We start from the raw sequence: 20,381 nt of genomic DNA, 5'->3' as shown, positions 1-20,381 counted from the left end.
ATACATATATGTAGCTGGTTTATGGTTAATCTTTCTGTATTTCTTTGCCATTTTATCTAATTGGTAACTTATCTACAGCAGATAATTGATTATTTGCAATATACTAATGCTTAATCTTTACTCAAACAATGTCTTTAGCAAATATTTGATAAGAGCTCCTTAAAAAAACACCTTTGGTCTTAACGGATTTGCAGAAGGTTCAGTAAACTTTCTATAAATGTCATTTGTCTTCAACTGTGTAAAACAATAAAAAATTCAGATCAAGTCACCACAGCAATTCCAAAACTTCCAGAAAATGGTTTAAAAAATAAGGAACTTTAAGATTAGTTAATTATTATTTACACTGTCTGGGGCTGAAAAAAAATATAGAAAAAAGGTTTATGGTTATTTTCTGGCATAAGTTTTCGGGAATTTAGCTTAACCTTAACATACAACACAATGCAAAAACAGGTAAAACATCTGTGAAAACGCTATATGGAAAATTCCTTTATATTTATACAGTACTTTGGACCCCAATTTAAAGACTTTTCTTAGAGTCAATTTTTTTTTTGTGTGTGTGTGTTATTTGTCCTTCACTCTTTATCTTTGCAGTAAAACCTTGCACTTGCCCAATATTTGCACTGAATACCTTGATGCAAATCGGTAAAAACATTTTACCATTTGTCTTTCTTAGCTTTTTTTTTTTTTTTTTTTTACCAAACTCACCACAATCTTAAGAAACAGAAGTTGTCATCCCTCCTTCATTTCTATATATCTGACTAAGAAAATACATGATTTGAAAGTGGCTGATGAACACAGAATGTAAGTGTTTTGATAAAATAATCAGTCATTACACATGAATTACAGGAAATAGTCACAAAAACATCATCCCTTATCAAGTGAACTGCTTCAAAATGACTCAACTTGACTATTCTGCGCGCTGAATAAATATATTATCTGTCAAGTGACTTTTTTCTGTGCTGATGGGACTGTTAAGGATCTTTGACTTACCTCCAAAGTGCTGTAAAGATCATTATCTTTAGTTATTAACCCCAAGAATGGGTACACAGAGACATGTACATGTAATCAGATTCTCAATCTCTGATAAGACATTAATTATTGCCATGCACAGAGTCTCAGTCACAACCCTTTTTTTCACATTCAGCTGACAGGACATTTTCCCCATCTTCAGGACACTCCGTGACTCACTGGCCTGGTGGGACGATACCAAAGTTTACTACATATACTAACTGCATCCACTCAGACAGTCCTCATCTCCCACAGCTCCCTGCTGTCGACACCATCAGAGACTCCCCTACAGATACCCACCGCAGGGAGCCCAAGAGATCATGAAGCTGCAGCTGCCGAACCCAGGCCTGGAGGACAGGATCCTGAGCCATGATGAACTGGAACGGCTGGAGGTGGAGGAGGCTGGAGATAGACCCAAGTGGGACAACAAAGCCCAGTACATGCTGACCTGCGTGGGATTCTGTGTGGGTTTGGGCAACGTCTGGCGCTTCCCCTACCTGTGCCAGAGCCATGGAGGAGGTGAGTGCTTGCTTGGGCTTCGGAGGGGCTGAATTGTGGTGGATCTGTGCTCAAACTGTTGAGAGGCTTTCATTCCTATCAGTTCAGAAAAGAGGTGGACCATTATAACAGATCTACACTCCACAAAAACATCCGTGAAAAAAGGGCATTGTATTTTCTATATTCATTTACAGGTGTTTTACAGCATTTTTTATTTTCTACTGCATTGCGTTGTGTTTTATAGTTAACAGAAATGTCTGTAAAATGAATGGATAATGTACTGCCAATAATTTTTCTGTCATTTTAATGATTTATCTTTGACAGTGTACATACAAAAAATAATTACATTGTTAAATTAAATGTATAATAACTGGTTTGAATTAAATGTATACTAAATATGAGGTTGCTATTTTGCTAGTTTGTATCTGTGTATTTTTTCCTTGCTGTTTTTTTTTTCTTTTCCTTTTTTTTCCATAAGTGGTATGCAGTAACTTTCACATATATTTCTTTATTTTAATATATATATATATATATATATATATATATATATATATATATATATATATATATATATATACATTTATTTTTTATTTTTTTAGTTAGTGTACCAAGAGACATTTATGAAAAATATGAGACATTTGATGTGTCAAGTAAGCAAAGCAAACAGGTCTTTATTTATTTTTATTTTTTTTTATAAAATATTTTCAATGCTATTAATTTGTTTAGGAAACAAATTTGCCTTAGCAGAAAATATTTTTAAATATATGTCTTACAGAATATGATTCATATGAACATTAACACAGTTATATATTTAAATCAGAAACTGTATTTGTTGAGTTAAACAATGGATTAGAAAACTTCTAATACTTCTATTATCCAATAAAATGAACTAATGAGAATAAGTTGTTTTTCTTTCCAGCTGAATAAATGATTCAATAATTCATCAATTCACTTATTTATATAAAAAATATTATATATATTTATATTACTTCTATGAATTACTTCAACGATGCAATTATTTAAAACAGCACAAAATTTACACCTTGTAAAAGTTTACAAGAGCTTTCAAAATACTAAAATACTCTTGCTTTAATCTATTATGGTTTTACAGTAGAAAGAAAAACTATAGTGACTATGTAGCTATATTCATTAATATGGTTATAGACTTTGATTACTATGGTATCAATTTGTGTAAGGGTTTTTCTTTTATGAGATGCTATCAAAAAGCTTTGGCTCTTAAAGCTTTCCGGTAAGTGCAATAAATGTATGCAACTTTTTTACCACTGACCTCAGCTCAAGGTTAACTAGACAGCGTGGCAAGATCACTTCAAGTGAGAACTCCTCAAGGGTCACAGCGTGCCAGCCAACCATTAACTCAACTGCTGCAAAAAATGACTGACAATGGCATCTGTTCCAGAAATGACTTTGCTCCTTTTAAGTAGCCAAAAAAAAAAAAAAAAAAAACCCTACATGGAATTGTACATGTAAATTATTTTACAGCTCAGTAACTGTATATTGTTAATATAGCCTAGTATTTTATACAATCTATTAAAGGCATAGTTCGGCCATAAATGAACATATTTGAGATTATGACACATCTGTGGTGCAAAACACAAACCAGTTGATGTGACAAGCATCAGTGACATTATACATGCTAATGAAAATCATATTTCTTTTCTTTCAGGGGCCTTCATGATTCCCTTCCTAATCCTGCTGGTTTTTGAGGGAATCCCTCTTCTCCACCTGGAGTTTGCCATCGGCCAGCGGCTAAGGAAAGGAAGTGTTGGGGTGTGGAGAACTATTAACCCCTACATGCTTGGAGTTGGTGAGCTCAGTATTAAATATCGTATTAAATATAGAACCAATAACAGAAATTGTAGGCAAAGAGATGGGGTTAGTGGTTTATTTTTTATGATTATTATTTTATGTTTCTTCTTAGTAATACATTGAGTAAAGACATTTCTAATTTGAATGGATGAATGAATGAATGATTGATTTGTAATGTGTCCATGTTGAGTATGGGATCTAAGCAGGTTACTTCCTGTTCTGTTGCAGGTATTGCATCTATGTGTGTGTCGTTTCTGGTCAGTCTGTACTATAACACCATCATAGCCTGGGTCATGTGGTACTTCTTTAACTCCTTCCAGGAGCCTCTGCCTTGGAGCCAGTGTCCCATCAATGCCAACAGGACAGGTACAGTATATGTGCACTGTGATGAGGAACTCAATTCTGAATGTGCTAATGCTACCATGGACATTGATTATGGGCAGGACTGGTTTCGGAGTGTGAGAGGAGCTCACCGGTGGACTATTTCTGGTATCGTGAGACTCTGAACACCTCAGCGGCTATAGATGAGACGGGAGGTCTGCAGTGGTGGATGATCCTCTGTCTGATCTCGGCCTGGGGAGTGCTGTACGTCTGCTGCATCCGCGGAATAGAGACAACTGGAAAGGTAGAGCTGCTCTAATAACAGCACTGATGGAAAACAAGAATATTTTAGAATCTGAAACAGATTTACAGTATATTAAGTGTGTGTGTGTGTGTGTGTGTGTGTAGAGTATGTATTCTGTATACTGTGTAAAAGTCTTAGACCACTAGTATTTCCACCAAAAAAAAAAAGGTTTTAAGTCAGTTATGTCTATCTTTTGCTGTAGTGTGTCAGTAGTAAATATCAGTTTACATTTCCAAACATTATTTTTGCCAATAATTGTAATAATCCAGTGAGATTTTTGTCTGCACAAGGAGTCTGACAACATCCAGTGCTCCACACAGAGATCTGATCTCACCATCATCCGTCTGTCTGGAATAACATGAAGAAACAGAACAAACTGAGACAGACTCAATCCAAGAACTGTGGCAATGTCTCCAAGACACTTCAAGAAACCTACCTGCAAAGCTACATGAATAACAATGAAAAAGTGCACCTAGGACAGAATCTTTTTTTTTAACGCATAGAGTGGTCACACCAAATGTTGATTTAATTTAGTTAAGTTAAAAGAAGTTTATTTACAAAATTTTTTATTTATGCCACTAATTTTGATGTCATCCTCACTTTACAGCATTTTTACACCAGTGCCTAAAGCTTTGCACAGTACTGTAGCTTTGCAGGATTCTTGAAGCAATTGTGGAGACATAGCCACGGTTCTTCTAGATTTAGTCTGTCTCAGTTTGTTCTGTGTCTTCTTTGCATATATATATATATATATATATATATATATATATATATATATATATATATATATATATTCATTTATTTATTTATAACAATATTAGGAAAGATACTGTAAAATAAAATGCAATATATGAACAATACATTTCCAAAAATGTATTTCCAAACATTTCCAAAAGTATTGCTTATGTTTTACACACAGACACACACACACATACAGTACACATACATATTTAAGTTACTATATATAATGAAATTGTCTATATATATATATATATATATATATATATATATATAGACAATTTGGTCTTTTCTTAAAGGGGCGGGTTTTCCAATACAACAGGGTGGACAACCATTCAAGGGACGTGGATAAACCCTTCTTTTTAATTAAAGAAAAACATGGTTTTTATTACCAAATGATCAAAACAATTTTATTGTTAAACAAAACATTTAAAAGTTATTATTTGACTACAGTGTATTCTACTTTCATTAAAATTTTATGAGCAGTGCATGGGACATAGCAAAATAACATGCATCCACTAACACAAAACTAATAATAATTTCTATAATTTCTATTAAACATTTTCTATAAATACCTTTAAAATCAAAATAATCAAACTAAAAGTCATAGAAAAAAAATGGGGATGTTAAATTAAATTATTGAAATATTACCTTAAAATCTCAAGGGGTATTTCAAATAAATATTTTACGTTAAGGAGTTCAACTAACGAAAATGTTGGGAAGCCCTTTGCTCATCTGTTATCATTAATGGTCAAGTAAGACTTTACCTGTGAAACAGTACTCAATACAGTTGTCAAAGGTTATACCTTTTTTATATCATGAGAATGCTATAAATGAATGTTGAAATAAAGAAGAAAGATTGCAGTGACGTACTGTAAGGACATATGCTTGTAAAAATGTTCAGCACAGAACACCTTTACAGCTTTACAGCTCTTGTGAACAATTAAGCAGACAGTTTTGCTTTAACTGTTGCAATAAAAAGGATTATAATTCCAGAATGTTAAAGTGTGTATTGCTAAATCAAGAGCCACAAAACATAACGTTTGAACTCACTGTACCATACCTAAAGTGTCAGTCATCAGATCATGATATTCACACTCACATTAATGTTGGTTTTCTCTCCTCTTTTCTCTTTAAAGGCTGTTTATGTGACGTCTACGTTGCCATATGTAGTTCTTACAATCTTCCTGATCAGAGGACTGACTCTGAAAGGATCCTTTGATGGCATTAAGTTCCTCTTCACTCCAGATGTGAGAGTCAAAATCAAACAAATTCAACTTTCATAAGTTATAACACAACTCTTCATAAAATGCTAAACTGTGTATCTGTTTGCAGCTAAACGAGTTAGCAAACCCATCCACATGGTTAGATGCAGGTGCACAAGTGTTTTATTCTTTTTCTCTGGCTTTTGGAGGTCTCATCTCCTTCTCCAGCTACAATTCTGTGCAGTAAGTTCATGGTTTAAGTGTTTTTGTGTATTGAGGCTGCTGTTACACTATATACATATACACACATATAATGGTTTGATTGCTTGTTTAAAATAAAAACCTTTTATTGTGGTGAAAAATAAGATTTTTTTTTTCTGTAAGAGGTTTATTCTTATGATCAGTTGAAAATCTCACCCAACGTTTAATGCAGACACCTCAGTGATTAACAGATTAATTATTCTTTCTCTTTCCATCAGCAATAATTGTGAGCAAGATGCAGTGATCATCTCCATCATTAACGCCTTTACCTCGATCTACGCTGCCACTGTCATCTACAGCATCATTGGTTTCCGAGCTACAGAGAGATTTGATGACTGTTTGAGTGGGTGAGTGATTCTGTCACAACAATATCATTTGACCTTCTGTTTTGGGAAAAGGTGATTCATGACAATTCCACAGATAAGTATGAAGACATTCACTTGACTGACTCAGTTGTTGATATTTTGAAAACCCTTTTTCATCAAAAGACTGTATTGATGGATTATGTGACCACATTTACTGCAAAAGTTAACTATGCACAATATTTTTACAGTATTTATTCAACTTGAGTAATGTTATTTCTACATAAACTAATATTTGACATTTAACATAAGTTATAAAACATTTATACATTTATAAAATATAAATTAACCAATTTTAATACAAATTATTTATGTTTGATACCGAACACATTAACTATTACAATAGTGTTATTTAAACTCCATTCTGAAGCACTTATCTTAACTTTGTCCTGCAGGAACATCTTGACTCTTCTGAACACATTTGATCTGCCAGAAGGAAATATTACTGAGAGCAACTATCAAGAGGTTCTCCACAGCCTTAATAGTACAAACCCTGATATCATCAGCAGCCTCAATCTTAAGACCTGCGATCTAAACAGCTTCCTCAGTGAGGTACAGTATACAAATGGTTGATGCCACTGTTTTATTCCAATACCAGGTTCCTCCATGACCAACATATATTTATGACTCTAAAAATGAAATTACTTAGTTTTTTTCTGGTGATAAAATGTGTAATTATTGCCATTTATATTCACTTTTTTTAAATTCAACATTAACATTAAATAAACAAACTACTAGTTTATATCAAGTACTATATAGGTTCTGCAATGTAAGATGATTATTATTGCTATCACTATTTTTATTAATTATTATTATTAATCACTATTATTATTAATAGTGAATAAGGAATAAAGTTACAGCATTACTTAAGTTAAAGTTTAGGCATATGCTCTGAAAATATTTTTACATGGTATGACTAAAAAGAATACATTTTGAAATTTCATTTTTACTATTTCCTATCTGAATATATTTTAAAATGTAATTTATTCATTTTCAGAATATTCTTCATTCTGAAAATATTTTTCATTTTTCATTTCATTCATACAGAATTTAAATAAATATTTTTAAAGTGTTTATTTATTTATTTTTACAAGTTTACAAGTATTTTTACTATTTCTACAATTGTCACTTCCCTGATGATAAAAACATCATATGCAGGTTAGGTATGTTTTGAAGCATGGTAGTTGGTTAGCTGGTTTAAGCTGGTCTTTAGTTGGTCATGAGCTGGTTTAAGCTTGTCCTGAGCAACTAGCCAGCAACTAGGACCAATCTAAACCAGTTCTTTACCAACTAAGGCCAGCTTAAACCAGCTCAAACCAGCTTGCATGCTTCAAAACATTTCAGGTTACTTGCATAAACCCATGTTCTCTAAGCAGTGAATGAAATGCTGCGTAGCTTTATACAATGAGAAAACCTCTCAGGTGTGACGATTGTCTGAAGCCTGTATAGAATTACGCCAAATGGTGCGAGATACCACCCCTACTTCACACGTAATTGACATAGACCCGCCATCTTACCCCTCAGATTTTCGAAGAAGCAGGATGAAAGCATGGAGAACATGGGTTGTGTAAGTAACTCGAGAAATTCTCTTTCATAGGTTCACTTAACGCTGCGTAGCTTTACGCAATGGGAACGATATAATACACACTGCTAGGTCTGGCCCATTATAGACCAGAACACCAAAACACAGCTGATTTGAACAGAAGAACCTGGGAGCCAGGAACTGTGTTCACATCAGAGTATGTAAGCGGAGAGAAGCGTCAATAATTTCCCCTCCGCACTTCGAGCATTTAATAATCACTCCGCTCCAGGTTCACCACTTCCTGGTCCCGCTCCAATCCATGCTCACTTATCTCAGAAACACCTCTTCACCTTCACCCTTCACTCCACGGCTAAAGTATTTCAGTATGCTTGAAATATCACAGTTCTGTTCATAACACATAAAAAATGTAAATAACAGGAGAGTTTAAAAGTGGTATAGTTGCGGTGTAAATTTTGTTTGTGATGAAAATAACAGTGTGTTTTCATCAGTTATTGTACCTATGGATCGATCCATTTCCTACAGATTTCTGCTCATTCGAAATCGGATACAGGTGAAATAGTACTGTAAGATTAAATTTTTTTGAATGTATTATTGAGAAAGCGATTGCATGTTATAGTACTTGTTTAAATCATGCTTTCAGCTGAAAATATTTAGTATCTAGAAGAACAAACAAATTCCTTGAGAACTATAACATCTTGCTCATGTCCATTGCCGTCATCATAGCCTTCACATTCTTTCTGATATGAGTAATCCATCTCTATCAAGCTAGCTAAATATGTTAAACTTGTGAATTCTTGCTTTATATGCAGTCATACTGTATGATGGGCCGTTGGCAAGAATTGCACTTGTGATGGAGCAATTTTGGAGTGAGTGAAAACCAAGATGCTCCTACTTAAAAAATAATCCACTCCAGTCAAAATCACACTGCTCCATTCCACACTCCGCTCCCACTCCGCTCCACTCACATACTCTGGTTCACATCAAGGCTATAGAACCACACAAAAGTATGGGGAGAGGACCAACCTGCCTCCATACAAATATCTTCCAGGAGAACCCCTCTAAACAAAGCTAAGGTGGAAGCCACCCCTGGTGTCATAAGCCAATTCATTGGCGTGATTCCATATGGGCTTCAGAAGATCGTCACACCTGGGAGATGTTCACGTTGTGTAAAGCTACACAGCATTGAGTAAACCTATGAAAGAGAACATACCTAACCAGCATAATCTGTTTTATTTTCAACAGGTTTTTTAATCAATTGAAAGTATAATTTTTTAATAAATGTAATATTTTATTTCTTTATTTTAAAAATAATAACCCAAATGTTTTAAGCAGCATTAAGGAACTGAAATAATCCAGTAACTTCAAACTTTCACAGGGTGTAGAAGGAACCGGGCTGGCCTTTATTGTGTTCACTGAAGCAATCACCAAGATGCCACTGTCCCCGCTCTGGTCCGTTCTGTTCTTCATCATGCTCTTCTGTCTTGGCCTGTCCTCCATGTTTGGCAACATTGAGGGTGTTCTGGTTCCCCTGCAGGACCTGAAGGTCTTTCCCAAAAGCTGGCCCAAAGAGGTCATTTCAGGTATATATGGTAGACATACTTTGTGACCATCACTATACGAAGAATTTATTGCAGATTTTACATACCTCCATCCAAGTGATAATATGGTTTCAGAAGTAGTTAATTTTCTCTCTTCATTGTTCACAACAGGGGTAACGTGCTTGGTGTGCTGCCTGGTTGGGTTGATATTTGTGCAGGGCTCAGGGAACTATTGGCTAGCCCTGTTTGACAGCTTTGCCGGATCGATTCCTCTCCTCATCATTGCTTTCTGTGAGATGATTGGAGTTGTGTATGTTTATGGAATAGACAGGTAGGTTGGAGCCTAAGCAGGTAAATTGTATTTAAAAGAAAATTAAAATTTCCTGAAAATTTACTAACTTCAGGCCATCCAAGATATAGATTAATTTGTTTCTTCAACAAAACAGATTTGGAGACATGCTCACCAATGGATACTCTGCAGTGAATGGGTGCCGTCAGAATGAGAGCCCAAATATCTGATAAAGGCATCATAATAGGGGCTTTACAAGACATTAATTGATGAACTGGAGTCATGTTGATTACTTGTGGATTATTGTGATGTTTTTGGCAGCTGTTTGGACTCTTGTTCATATTATACATTCATCTTCTTATATTATATTTAAGCCATCTTCAAGAAACGGCTAAAAACACATCTGTTCCATCTTTACTTGACCCTCTAATACTAGCATTCTCTATTCTTTTTCTATTCTCTCTACACGCACTCTTTACAATACCACTTGCACACATACAATACCACTTTAACACTTGCACTTTTTACAATACTTGCTTTCTTTTATTTTAAAAAGAGCCTCTAACACTAGTATTCTCTATTCTTTTTCTATTCTTTCAACTTTTTTGTAAAAAAGACACCCTCAAACACCAATGTTCTCTATTGTCTTTCTATCTACTTGTTTTCATTTTATTTTATATATATATATATAATAAAATAAAAAACTTGCTACGTGTACTGTGTTAGGCTAACCAAGACTTGTAAGTCGCTTTGGATAAAAGCGTCTGCTAAATGAATGCAAATGTTATTCTGACAGCACCCATTCACTGCAGAGGGTCCATTAGTGAACAAGTGATGTAATGCTAAACCAAATGCTTTCCAAATCTGTTCTGATGGACAAAAAAAAATAATAATAATGTTTTCCTACATATTGGATGGGCTGAGTATACACTTTCAGCAGATCTTCATATTTGGGTAAACTCTTACAAAACAATATGATTAGAATTGGTTATAAAACATAGATGAGTTACATCTTAGTAATGCCCTTAGAACAGTTTAACCACTTATCAGCAGTTCATGGATGTTTTCACAGTGACTAGACAATGCATTTATGACTTTATTGTTCAGATAAAGCTCACTGAAATCAGCCAAAAGTGATGTTATCTTCTGTTTATGAACAGGTTCAATGAAGACCTGATATTCATGATTGGACATAAGCCTAACATTTTTTGGCAAGCCACATGGAGAGTCATTAGTCCCCTCATCATGTTAGCCATCTTCATCTTCTACTTCTCCACCACCGTCACCAAGGAAATCTTCTACATCGCCTGGGATCCAGAATCGGTGATTTACAAGTTTAATCAATTGTTAAACATAAACTGATTATTGTTACAAAATAATAATAATAATTTGGAAAGCATTCATTTGGAGTTAATTAAATGATCTTGTTCTCATATAGGAAAACTTTCCAACCCTAGAGAAGAAGCCATATCCATCATGGATCTATATAATAATCTTTCTCCTGGCTGGGATCCCTAGTTTGTCTGTACCCGGCACTGCTGTTTTCAGAGCCATACGAGAATACTGCTGCAAGAAACATTCCAGTGCCCCAGTTCAAGAAATTGATTCTGTAACGTATAAAGTTCATATAGAGGATGTGGACCTGAAGTCACAAAAGTCACAGAAATCTGACCCAAACTTCTACACATGAGGCCCAATTCAAAGTTCAGTAGTTTTATACATTCATAGATTATAAAAATGCCTTTTTCAGAACTGATGGAATAATGCATTTATAAAAATGCCTTTTTCAGAACTGATGAAATAATGATTTTTTTTTTATATAGAATTTTTTTTTTTTTGTCCCCTTAAAAATATTTTGTCCAATTATTTGTCCCAAATGTCACTAGAACGTTTATTAGAATTGTTTGGTTAAAGTAAGATATTAATTAGGGCCTGCTGAAAAAAAATTAAAATAAAAAATAATAATAATTATATTGCTCATTATATTAAAAATATGTAATTAAAAGGATATGCAAATTTAACATGATAAGGAAAATAATAAGATAATTTTGTGCCATATTTATTAGTTGACTTTTTTTTTAAATATAGATATTTATTTTTTCTAACAAATAATGGCAACTAATTTAGAACTTTTTTGTGACTCATTTTATTTGACCCAAACATCTTTTTTTTGCCCCCAATACAAAAGTTTCACTGATTTTGAGAGGAATATAAGGCAATGTTTCTTGCAAGTGCAATAAATATTTATCTGTAATAAAACATAAATGCATTTGTCTCATTGCATTATTTTCTCATAATGTGATTATTATTCATACTTTTTGGATTCAGCCATTAGGACAGTACTGTACATTTCTTTTCATTGATATTAAATGAAACCCTGCAAACATCAGGCTCTGAGACACCATTAAAGTGCCTGAGGTTGTTATTAAGAGCCGTTATAATATCAGGCATGTGTATTTATTTAGAGTACCGAAGAACTGTTCTCATATCAATAGGTTGAAATGCAAAAAACAGAACAATTTTAACATATTGCTTCCTGGTGAAATTTAACACCAGGCAAACATACTGTAAATAGATGAATAATAAAAGAGTAATCCATTAACAAGACTCTCCTCCTCTAAAAAAAAGAAAAGAAAAATGTGTTGTCAGACTCAGCATTTACATTAAAAAGAGCAGGAAAGTGTTTACATCAAATTGTGTAAATTATAAGTGGTCCATTTGAGATATTTTGCTTTTCTAAGTACTATACGCATGTTTTCTGAGCAACATAGTAAAGCACATCTGTTTATGGTGGGTAAGATAATAGACATGCAGCAGCCTTTTAATAACGTGCAGATATATTCAGATTTTTTATGAAACATCTGGGTCACTTAATCCACTGTAATTTTAAGATGAATTATGTTCTTCTTTGCTCTAACAGTAATTGGTAGACTATAACATACATACAAATAAAAAACAACAATACAATTACTGAAGAATTTGTAGGTCAAAATTAATAGATATATAGCAACATGAAAACTGATTCATTTGATAAAGTATGCCAGTTTTGGACTTTTGTTATCTATTGTTGAGATAAACAGCATTCATTATACTTTATTATATATAAGTTAATTTGATGGGTTCAATGTGCAACATCCAAATATCTTGTTCAGATATTGTTCAGATTTCCATAATATCCATATTATTTCATAATATTTTTAAGAATATTCATTGTTTAAACAGCATTTTGTGAATTACGGCCATAAAACCTGGTTTGACTGTTTATTAATTGATTAAATATGTAATCATATCAGGGCATGGCAATAAAAATGAACATATCTAAATGTAAACATCAATGTTGATGTGTTGAATGAGCATGTCGAGTGTTTTATTACTATATGATTTGAGTGACAGGGTGTTTTTTTTTTTTTTTTTTGTGGTGTGGGGGGTGAACGGTAACATTGTCCCCCTTCGCTGTCACGTGCTGTGGAATATGCTGGCTGCCTTTGTCAGCCTGTGACTCGTTCTGCTTTTCTGGCAGTTTCATACAATGGTGCCCTCACGCACTATGATGTTATCAAGCCCCTCACAGTACGACTGCTGGAACTCAGGCCTGCATGCAAGCATCCTTACCTGGGACACATGGATAGCACAACCTTGAGACACAGCAAGCGCTCATAGCAGGGAGGACTCAAAGGAGGAGTCAAATATCAGGTGATTTGTTTTCTCTAGTTGTCTTTTTTTAGCGTTAGTATTTTAATGTTATGTGTAATGTGGGGTCTTATAAGCTTGAGGTCACACTGAAAGTCTGGGAATCACATTCTGATTAAAAAAAAAAGGTTATGATGCAAAATGATGAAGGAATCTTTCATAGTTTGTACAGTTTTAAAGGTCAATCAAATTTGTAATACGTATCATGTGACAGTCTTTGGTTCTGTTGAAGCTCTGGTTCATTTTCAAATCATGGTCATCAGGTTCAAAATTCATGTTCATTTTCTAAATCAAATTCTCACTCAAACCATGATTATATATTCCTCAAAAAAATCCTGAAGTATCACAGTGTCTACAAGAATAATAATTTTCAAATCAAGTTTTCAACATTAATAATAATTAGAGATGTTTCATGTGCAACTAATTTGCATATTAGAATGATTTCTGAAAGATCATGTGACACTGAAGACTGGAGTAATAATGCTGAAAATTCAGCTTTGCTATCACAAGAATGCATATATGTTTTTTTACATTTATTAAAATTGAAAACTGTTATATTAAATTGTAATAATATTTCTCAATATTACTGTTTTCACAGTATTTATAATCAAATAAATGCAACCATGGTGAGCATAAGAGACTTCTTTCGAAAAAAAAAAAAAAAAATTACAAATTTGACTCTAAACTTTTGAACGGTAGTGTATAATAACTGAAATCAATTCATGGCCATGGATTATGCTAAATAATTTATTTATATTTAGTATTTTACCGGTATTTATTAAATGTGATAGAAAACAATACACATATTTAATAAGTGACACATGATTAACTAAGCATTAATTATTATTGACTAATGATTGCATATAATTTAGGATGCTTATAATTATTTTAAATATTTTTGTATTTTTTTTATGTAACATTGCATGAAAATGTACAATTGCATGTATATTAAGCCTCATTGTAGTTCATGACAACCATGTCAAATTTTGTTTAAGCATTTATTTTAAGCAATTTATGCATTTACAGTCTTTTACCCTGATTCTAATACAGTCATGCTGTTCACACAGGATGTCTCTCAGAACAGAGGGGGCCCAGTGTGCTGGTGTTGCTGTGGAGTTTGACGATGATAATGACAGAGATTCACCTGTGATCAAAGCCAGGAATATACCACGTATGTTTCTTTACTTGAACCAAACTATTTATATTGGGCAGGTTTAAATACTTCAAACAAGTCAACTATCTGTGATATTTCCATATAACTACACACTCAGTTTCTTGACAGAATATGCAAGGAACAGTTCACACAAATTTTGAGTCAATATTTAGTGAACATTCTGAGTCTTTTTAAACCAGCTTTCGTGAAACAAAAGAGGAAGGTCGTGCTTTTCCATAACACCAAAAAGAAGGTACAAAAAGCTTGATCTATTCAAGTGTGATATTACAGTTATACTGTACTGTATATACTGTACGTTTACTGTTTTGGGCTACAAACTGATTAAAACTGAATTACTGTAAATCCAGCCAAGCTTTTTCTGTTTTTGACAGTTTATGAGGAAAATATGTGAATGTCTGATTCACTTTAACTCGTTCACAAAATGGTTTTCATGAATCAGAGTGATCCGGCTCTTGAGTTTATGGTTTATGAGACTAATATAAAATCCTATGTCCCCATTTATCACAATTATATGGAACGCCTGACGTAAATCTTCATATTTTTTTACTTTTGTGCTCCACTGATACAAAACACAAAACAAAACACAAAAAAACAAAACACAAAACAAAGCAAAACACAAACAAAACAAAACACAAAAAAACAAAACACAAAAGACAAAACAAAGCAAAACACAATAAACAAAACAAAACACAAAATACAAAACAAAACCCCAAATAAGTTTAGAAAGTAAACAATCCTTTTGAAATTTCAAGGAAATGTTTATTATAGTGTGATTAAAACAGAGAAACAATAATCTGCTGTTTTATATTAGAAGATGCTTGTTGTCTGGCTTTAAACAGTATATTATTCAACAACCAATGCACATACAAGTAATAAATCTTTCAAAACTCTTTATCTCATAGAATCAGCCCTCATCTACCTCAAGGGCCCCAAGTTCCTCATCTATGTGAGCGGAGCATTATCTATGTGGGTAAGGAGCTGTTTTCGTATCTGCAATGCTGGCACTCGGTAAACAGGGCATGAGCTCTGGCACACTATCACAGGTTTTTTCATGATACTTTTGAGGACCACACAAAAGATGTGAATTGTGATATCTCAGGTATGATATCTTGAGCTGATCATGTGTTTTTGCGTGCCAGGGTGATCGCATGTGGCATTTCGCCATCTCTGTCTTCCTGATTGAGCTGTATGGGCATAACCTGCTGTTAACTGGCATCTTTGGACTGGTGGTGGCCGGATCGGTGCTCTTATTAGGGGCTTTGATTGGAGACTGGGTTGACCGCAACCCGAGAAACAAAGGTCAAAATCCATTATGTACTGTATTTATATATAAAAAAGAGATCATATCTGATTTATTTATTTATTTTGTAATATTATAATTTTTTGCATTTATATATCATAACTTTTCATGACAGTCATGTACCTTCCATATTCTCAAGATTAAATATTTCCCCATTTTAATTATTATTTAAATTGTCAAAAAATGTCATTAATGAAACAAAAAATAGAAGAAGAAAAAACAAATAACTAATGCACTTATTATTATATTATTATAATTTATAACTAAATTATTATAATATAAAATATAAAAAATATAAATAATAATAATAACATCAGGTCCTTGAACAGGCTATAAAATCATAATAAAAATATATTGAAATATATATTATTTTGAGAAGAAATATGAAAGATTTTTTTTTTCAATGGATGAAAGTATTTATTTTTTTATTTTATTTTAAGTATCATAATTCCTCTATCCATCTCAACAGTGGCCCACGCATCCCTATTCATTCAGAATATCTCAGTGACCATCTGCAGCATTGTGCTCATGTTGGTGTTCTCATACAAAAAGTGGATTGAGGAAATCTGGGATGGGTGGCTAACTGTAAGTCCCTCGTACACTGTTTGTTCCCTAAAAATGTGTCATAATTATGCCCATTCAGAATGCAATTATGTGTTCAGATTGGCTCTGTGTGCCTACTGTCTCTGGCTAGTCATTGCTGAACATAAGCATTCCTGCTGTTATGACATAGCATAGTAACTTATTGCATCACACAACTCACACAAGGTGGTTTGTTATACGGTGGTGATCGTCCTGGCAGATGTGGCGAACCTCGCCAGCACAGCTCTCACCATTGCCATCCAGAGAGATTGGATAGTGGTGATCACAGGCTACAACCGTGGTCATCTCGCAGGTATGGCCTATGCTTCTGTTAGCGTCATGCTAATCTGTGAATTGGAAATCATAAGTGTTTTAAAATTTACCAATAAAATGAAGTAGAAACTGTATATTACTTGCAAATAAACATGTACTGTATCTTCTCTACATAGGTAGCAATTCCACATGGTGCACAAAAACACTGCACACAAGAGAAAAAACTCAAATGATTTCAGCAGAGTTTGATGCTAGCATGTTGCTAAGCTAACCGTGCAATGCTCTTATAAGAGTACAACTACCATGCACACACAAATATACTGTAGAAAAAAAAACAAAACCTTTTGTATTTTGATTACCTCCTGATACAGGAATGAATGCTACAATGAGGCGGATCGATCAGGTGACCAACATCCTGGCTCCACTGGCGGTGGGTCAGGTAATGACCCTGGCCTCTAATGTGGTTGGCTGTGGCTTCATCTTAGGATGGAATCTGGTGTCCCTCATTGTAGAGTTCATCTTCCTCTCCAGAGTCTACCGGATTGTGCCAGCGCTGTCCGCCAAACCACCAGCTATGGAACATCAAAGCTATTTAGAGAAGAAAAGAGAAAGAAAACGCTCACAAGGTAATACAAGATTCAAACCCATGAAATATGATCTATATTTAAAGTTCCACTCAGTAGTTTGGTGTGCATTTTAGTCAATATTGCAGATGTTGCCTCATACTGACACCTGATGGTGTGCATATAGCAAATTACAGAAAGTTTTCATTTAAACCGATTCCTTTGTAGAAATGTGTTATTCACTTTTCAAAACTCTGATTTCATTTGGAAATTCCAATTTAGTTTCTGAATGTGAAATTCAATGCAGTTTGAATTTAAATGGAAAGGAAGAAGAATTCCCATATGACACATTTTTAGCAAAAAAGGAAAAGACATACGCTAAATTTGGGATTAATAAACTCCTGTTTGAAAGTTATGAAGAATTATTTAAAAGCTTAAAATTTTAATTTGAGGGTTTATAGGCCCTATGGACATAATGAACAGCAAAACAACAGAAATAATGATAGAATGATAGACGGAATGATAGACCAATAGATAGATAGATAGATAGATAGATAGATAGATAGATAGATAGATAGATAGATAGATAGATAGATAGATAGATAGTCAACATTTGAAGTGGAACAAAAAAAGTTCTTAAAAGCTGTCCTGTTCATAAAAGTCAAGTGCGCATTTTGGTTTTAGGACAACTTTGATGAAATTTTTTGTATGTTTTCAAATGTTGACTAGTGCAGACGGACAGACAGACAGATTGAATAACTGATATATAATTCAAATCTACAATCCATCTTGGTTTGTTCAGGCAGGACCTCAGCGTGTCCAGCTGCTGTATTCTCAGAGGAAAGCACCAGCTTGCATTTACAAGAAATAAGCCGAATCCCAGTGTGCTTCCATCGGCTGCGTGGGCTCCTCAGCACCTGCCGGGAAGGATGGAGGGCGTATTACAGACAGCCTGTTTTCTTCGCCGGCCTGGGCCTGGCCTTCCTTTACACCACAGTGCTGGGCTTTGACTGCATCACCACCGGCTACGCCTACACCCAGGGCATCAGTGGCTCGCTGCTCAGCCTTCTGATGGGTGTGTCGGCTGTGGCGGGGCTTCTGGGTACTGTGCTTTTCACAAAGCTGCGCAAAGCATGTGGCCTGGTCAACACAGGGGTCATTTCCAGCGCTCTGCACCTAGTTTGCCTGTTGCTTTGTTTGTGGTCCGTGTTTGCCCCCGGTAGCCCCATGGACCTCAGCATACTAAATCTGGGGAATGCATCAGATGTGGGAGGGATGACCGGAGGTCACCAGAGGCACGGATACCCACTGCGTGGAGGCAGCAACCAGCCTCTGCTGCCAGACCGTTCCTCCATTCACTGGACCAATAACACTGTGCTGTTTGAGAACGCACCAGCAGGGACTGAACCAGAGTCTTACGTCTCTATCATCCTGCTGTTCCTTGGAGTCATTACAGCTCGAGTTGGTGAGTAGATGCCTGCTTTGTCCTAAAATATAAAAATAGATAAATAAAGTAACAAATAAAAATGTTTTCACCATTGTTTACATTTTTTTTTTTTTTTTTAAAGTCTCTTATGCTCACTAAAAGTTTTTTTTTTTATTTTTTATTTGAATATATTTTTTAAATGCAATTCATTCTTGTGATGGTACTGTACATTAAAGCATTTCAGCATCAATATTCCAGTCTTCAGTGTCACATGATCCTTCAGATAACATTCTAATATGCTGATTTTTTCCTCAAGAAACATTTCTGATTATTATCTATGTTGGAAACAGATATGCTGCTTTTTGTGCATGTGTGTTTGTATGGAAATTATAATAAAACATTTTTCAGCATTCTTTGGTGAATAGAATAAAAATAGAAATGAACAGAAATAGAAATAAAATAGAATACAAATAGAAATCTTTCTAACATTTTTTACTGTGACATTTAATACATTTAATGTTTTATCTTTTTCATTAAAACAATTCATTATTTAAAACTAAATTAGCAAATTATTTGATTATTTCTAAGGAAAAATCTTTTAACAAAATTGTTACATTGCTTAATTAAAAAATGTTTGTCTGCAAAACAAAGTCGCGCTTCTGGAAGCGTATATTTTGATCTCAAAATTCTGACATTTTTCTTAAAATTCTGAAGAATGTGAGATATAAATGCAATATACTTGCAAGAAAAAAAGTGGTATGCAAGTTTGTTTGTAATTGCAAGATACAAACTCACAATGTTAAAAAGAAAAGTCCAAATTGTGAGAAATAAACTTGGGTTCGCAAGAAACAAAAAGTCAGAATGGTGTGATAAAAATTCGCAATTAGCTTTTTCCTTTTTTTCAATTCGAAATTAATGTCCGACAAATCTCCCAATTCTGACTTTTTTCCTCATAAAAAAGGGAAATGTGATTATAGAGATGACAACAAGTCAGAATGAGTAAAGTAAGATTATTTCTGGTTCTAAAATGTCACTCACTCAAAAGAATCGTACGCTAACTGATTATAACTATATTACTTGTTATATCACCATGACGTGTAACCTTAAATAATATCTGTTGTGGTGTTAATATGGTGTTGGTGTTTTCCAGGTCTCTGGTCCTTTGACCTGACAGTGACTCAGCTCTTGCAGGAGACCATTAGTGAATCAGAGCGTGGGGTGGTGAATGGAGTCCAGAGCTCCATGAACTACCTGATGGACCTGCTGCACTTCATCATGGTCATCTCTGCACCCCAGCCACAACACTTCGGCATCCTTGTCATCATCTCCATCCTGTTCATTTTCACGGGACACACCATGTACTTCCTGTATGCCAGGAAAATCAAGAGGAAACCACGTACAAACACATAAGCAACACAAATCTCTCTTGTGAGTGTGTCTCAATCCCTGCGCTGCGCCATGTGTTAAGATTCACTTACA

At 34.4% G+C, this 20,381-nt stretch overlaps 2 protein-coding genes across 2 annotated transcripts; both read left to right on the top strand.

Annotated features, from left to right (window-relative positions):
- The first annotated feature begins 1,201 nt into the window (after positions 1 to 1,201).
- On the top strand, positions 1,202 to 12,159 carry slc6a19b (solute carrier family 6 member 19b). The gene is made up of 12 exons (XM_052579473.1): positions 1,202 to 1,527; positions 3,191 to 3,331; positions 3,562 to 3,699; positions 3,777 to 3,958; positions 5,836 to 5,946; positions 6,032 to 6,144; positions 6,381 to 6,509; positions 6,920 to 7,076; positions 9,443 to 9,647; positions 9,777 to 9,936; positions 11,055 to 11,217; positions 11,333 to 12,159. Exons 1-12 carry the CDS (start codon positions 1,329 to 1,331, stop codon positions 11,582 to 11,584), a joined length of 1,950 nt encoding a protein of 649 aa, XP_052435433.1. The 5' UTR covers positions 1,202 to 1,328; the 3' UTR covers positions 11,585 to 12,159.
- A 1,256-nt stretch (positions 12,160 to 13,415) lies between these two features.
- On the top strand, positions 13,416 to 20,381 carry LOC127975178 (solute carrier family 40 member 1-like). Its single transcript, XM_052579016.1, has 8 exons — positions 13,416 to 13,587; positions 14,652 to 14,755; positions 15,661 to 16,057; positions 16,528 to 16,643; positions 16,827 to 16,953; positions 17,285 to 17,595; positions 18,317 to 18,941; positions 20,053 to 20,381. The coding sequence occupies exons 3-8, from the start codon at positions 15,907 to 15,909 to the stop codon at positions 20,310 to 20,312; spliced, it is 1,590 nt and encodes a 529-aa protein (XP_052434976.1). The 5' UTR covers positions 13,416 to 13,587; positions 14,652 to 14,755; positions 15,661 to 15,906; the 3' UTR covers positions 20,313 to 20,381.

This window comes from Carassius gibelio, chromosome B16 (genome assembly GCF_023724105.1).
Source record: "Carassius gibelio isolate Cgi1373 ecotype wild population from Czech Republic chromosome B16, carGib1.2-hapl.c, whole genome shotgun sequence".
Classification (NCBI taxonomy): domain Eukaryota; kingdom Metazoa; phylum Chordata; class Actinopteri; order Cypriniformes; family Cyprinidae; genus Carassius; species Carassius gibelio.
This window is presented reverse-complemented; position numbering and strand designations above follow the sequence as displayed.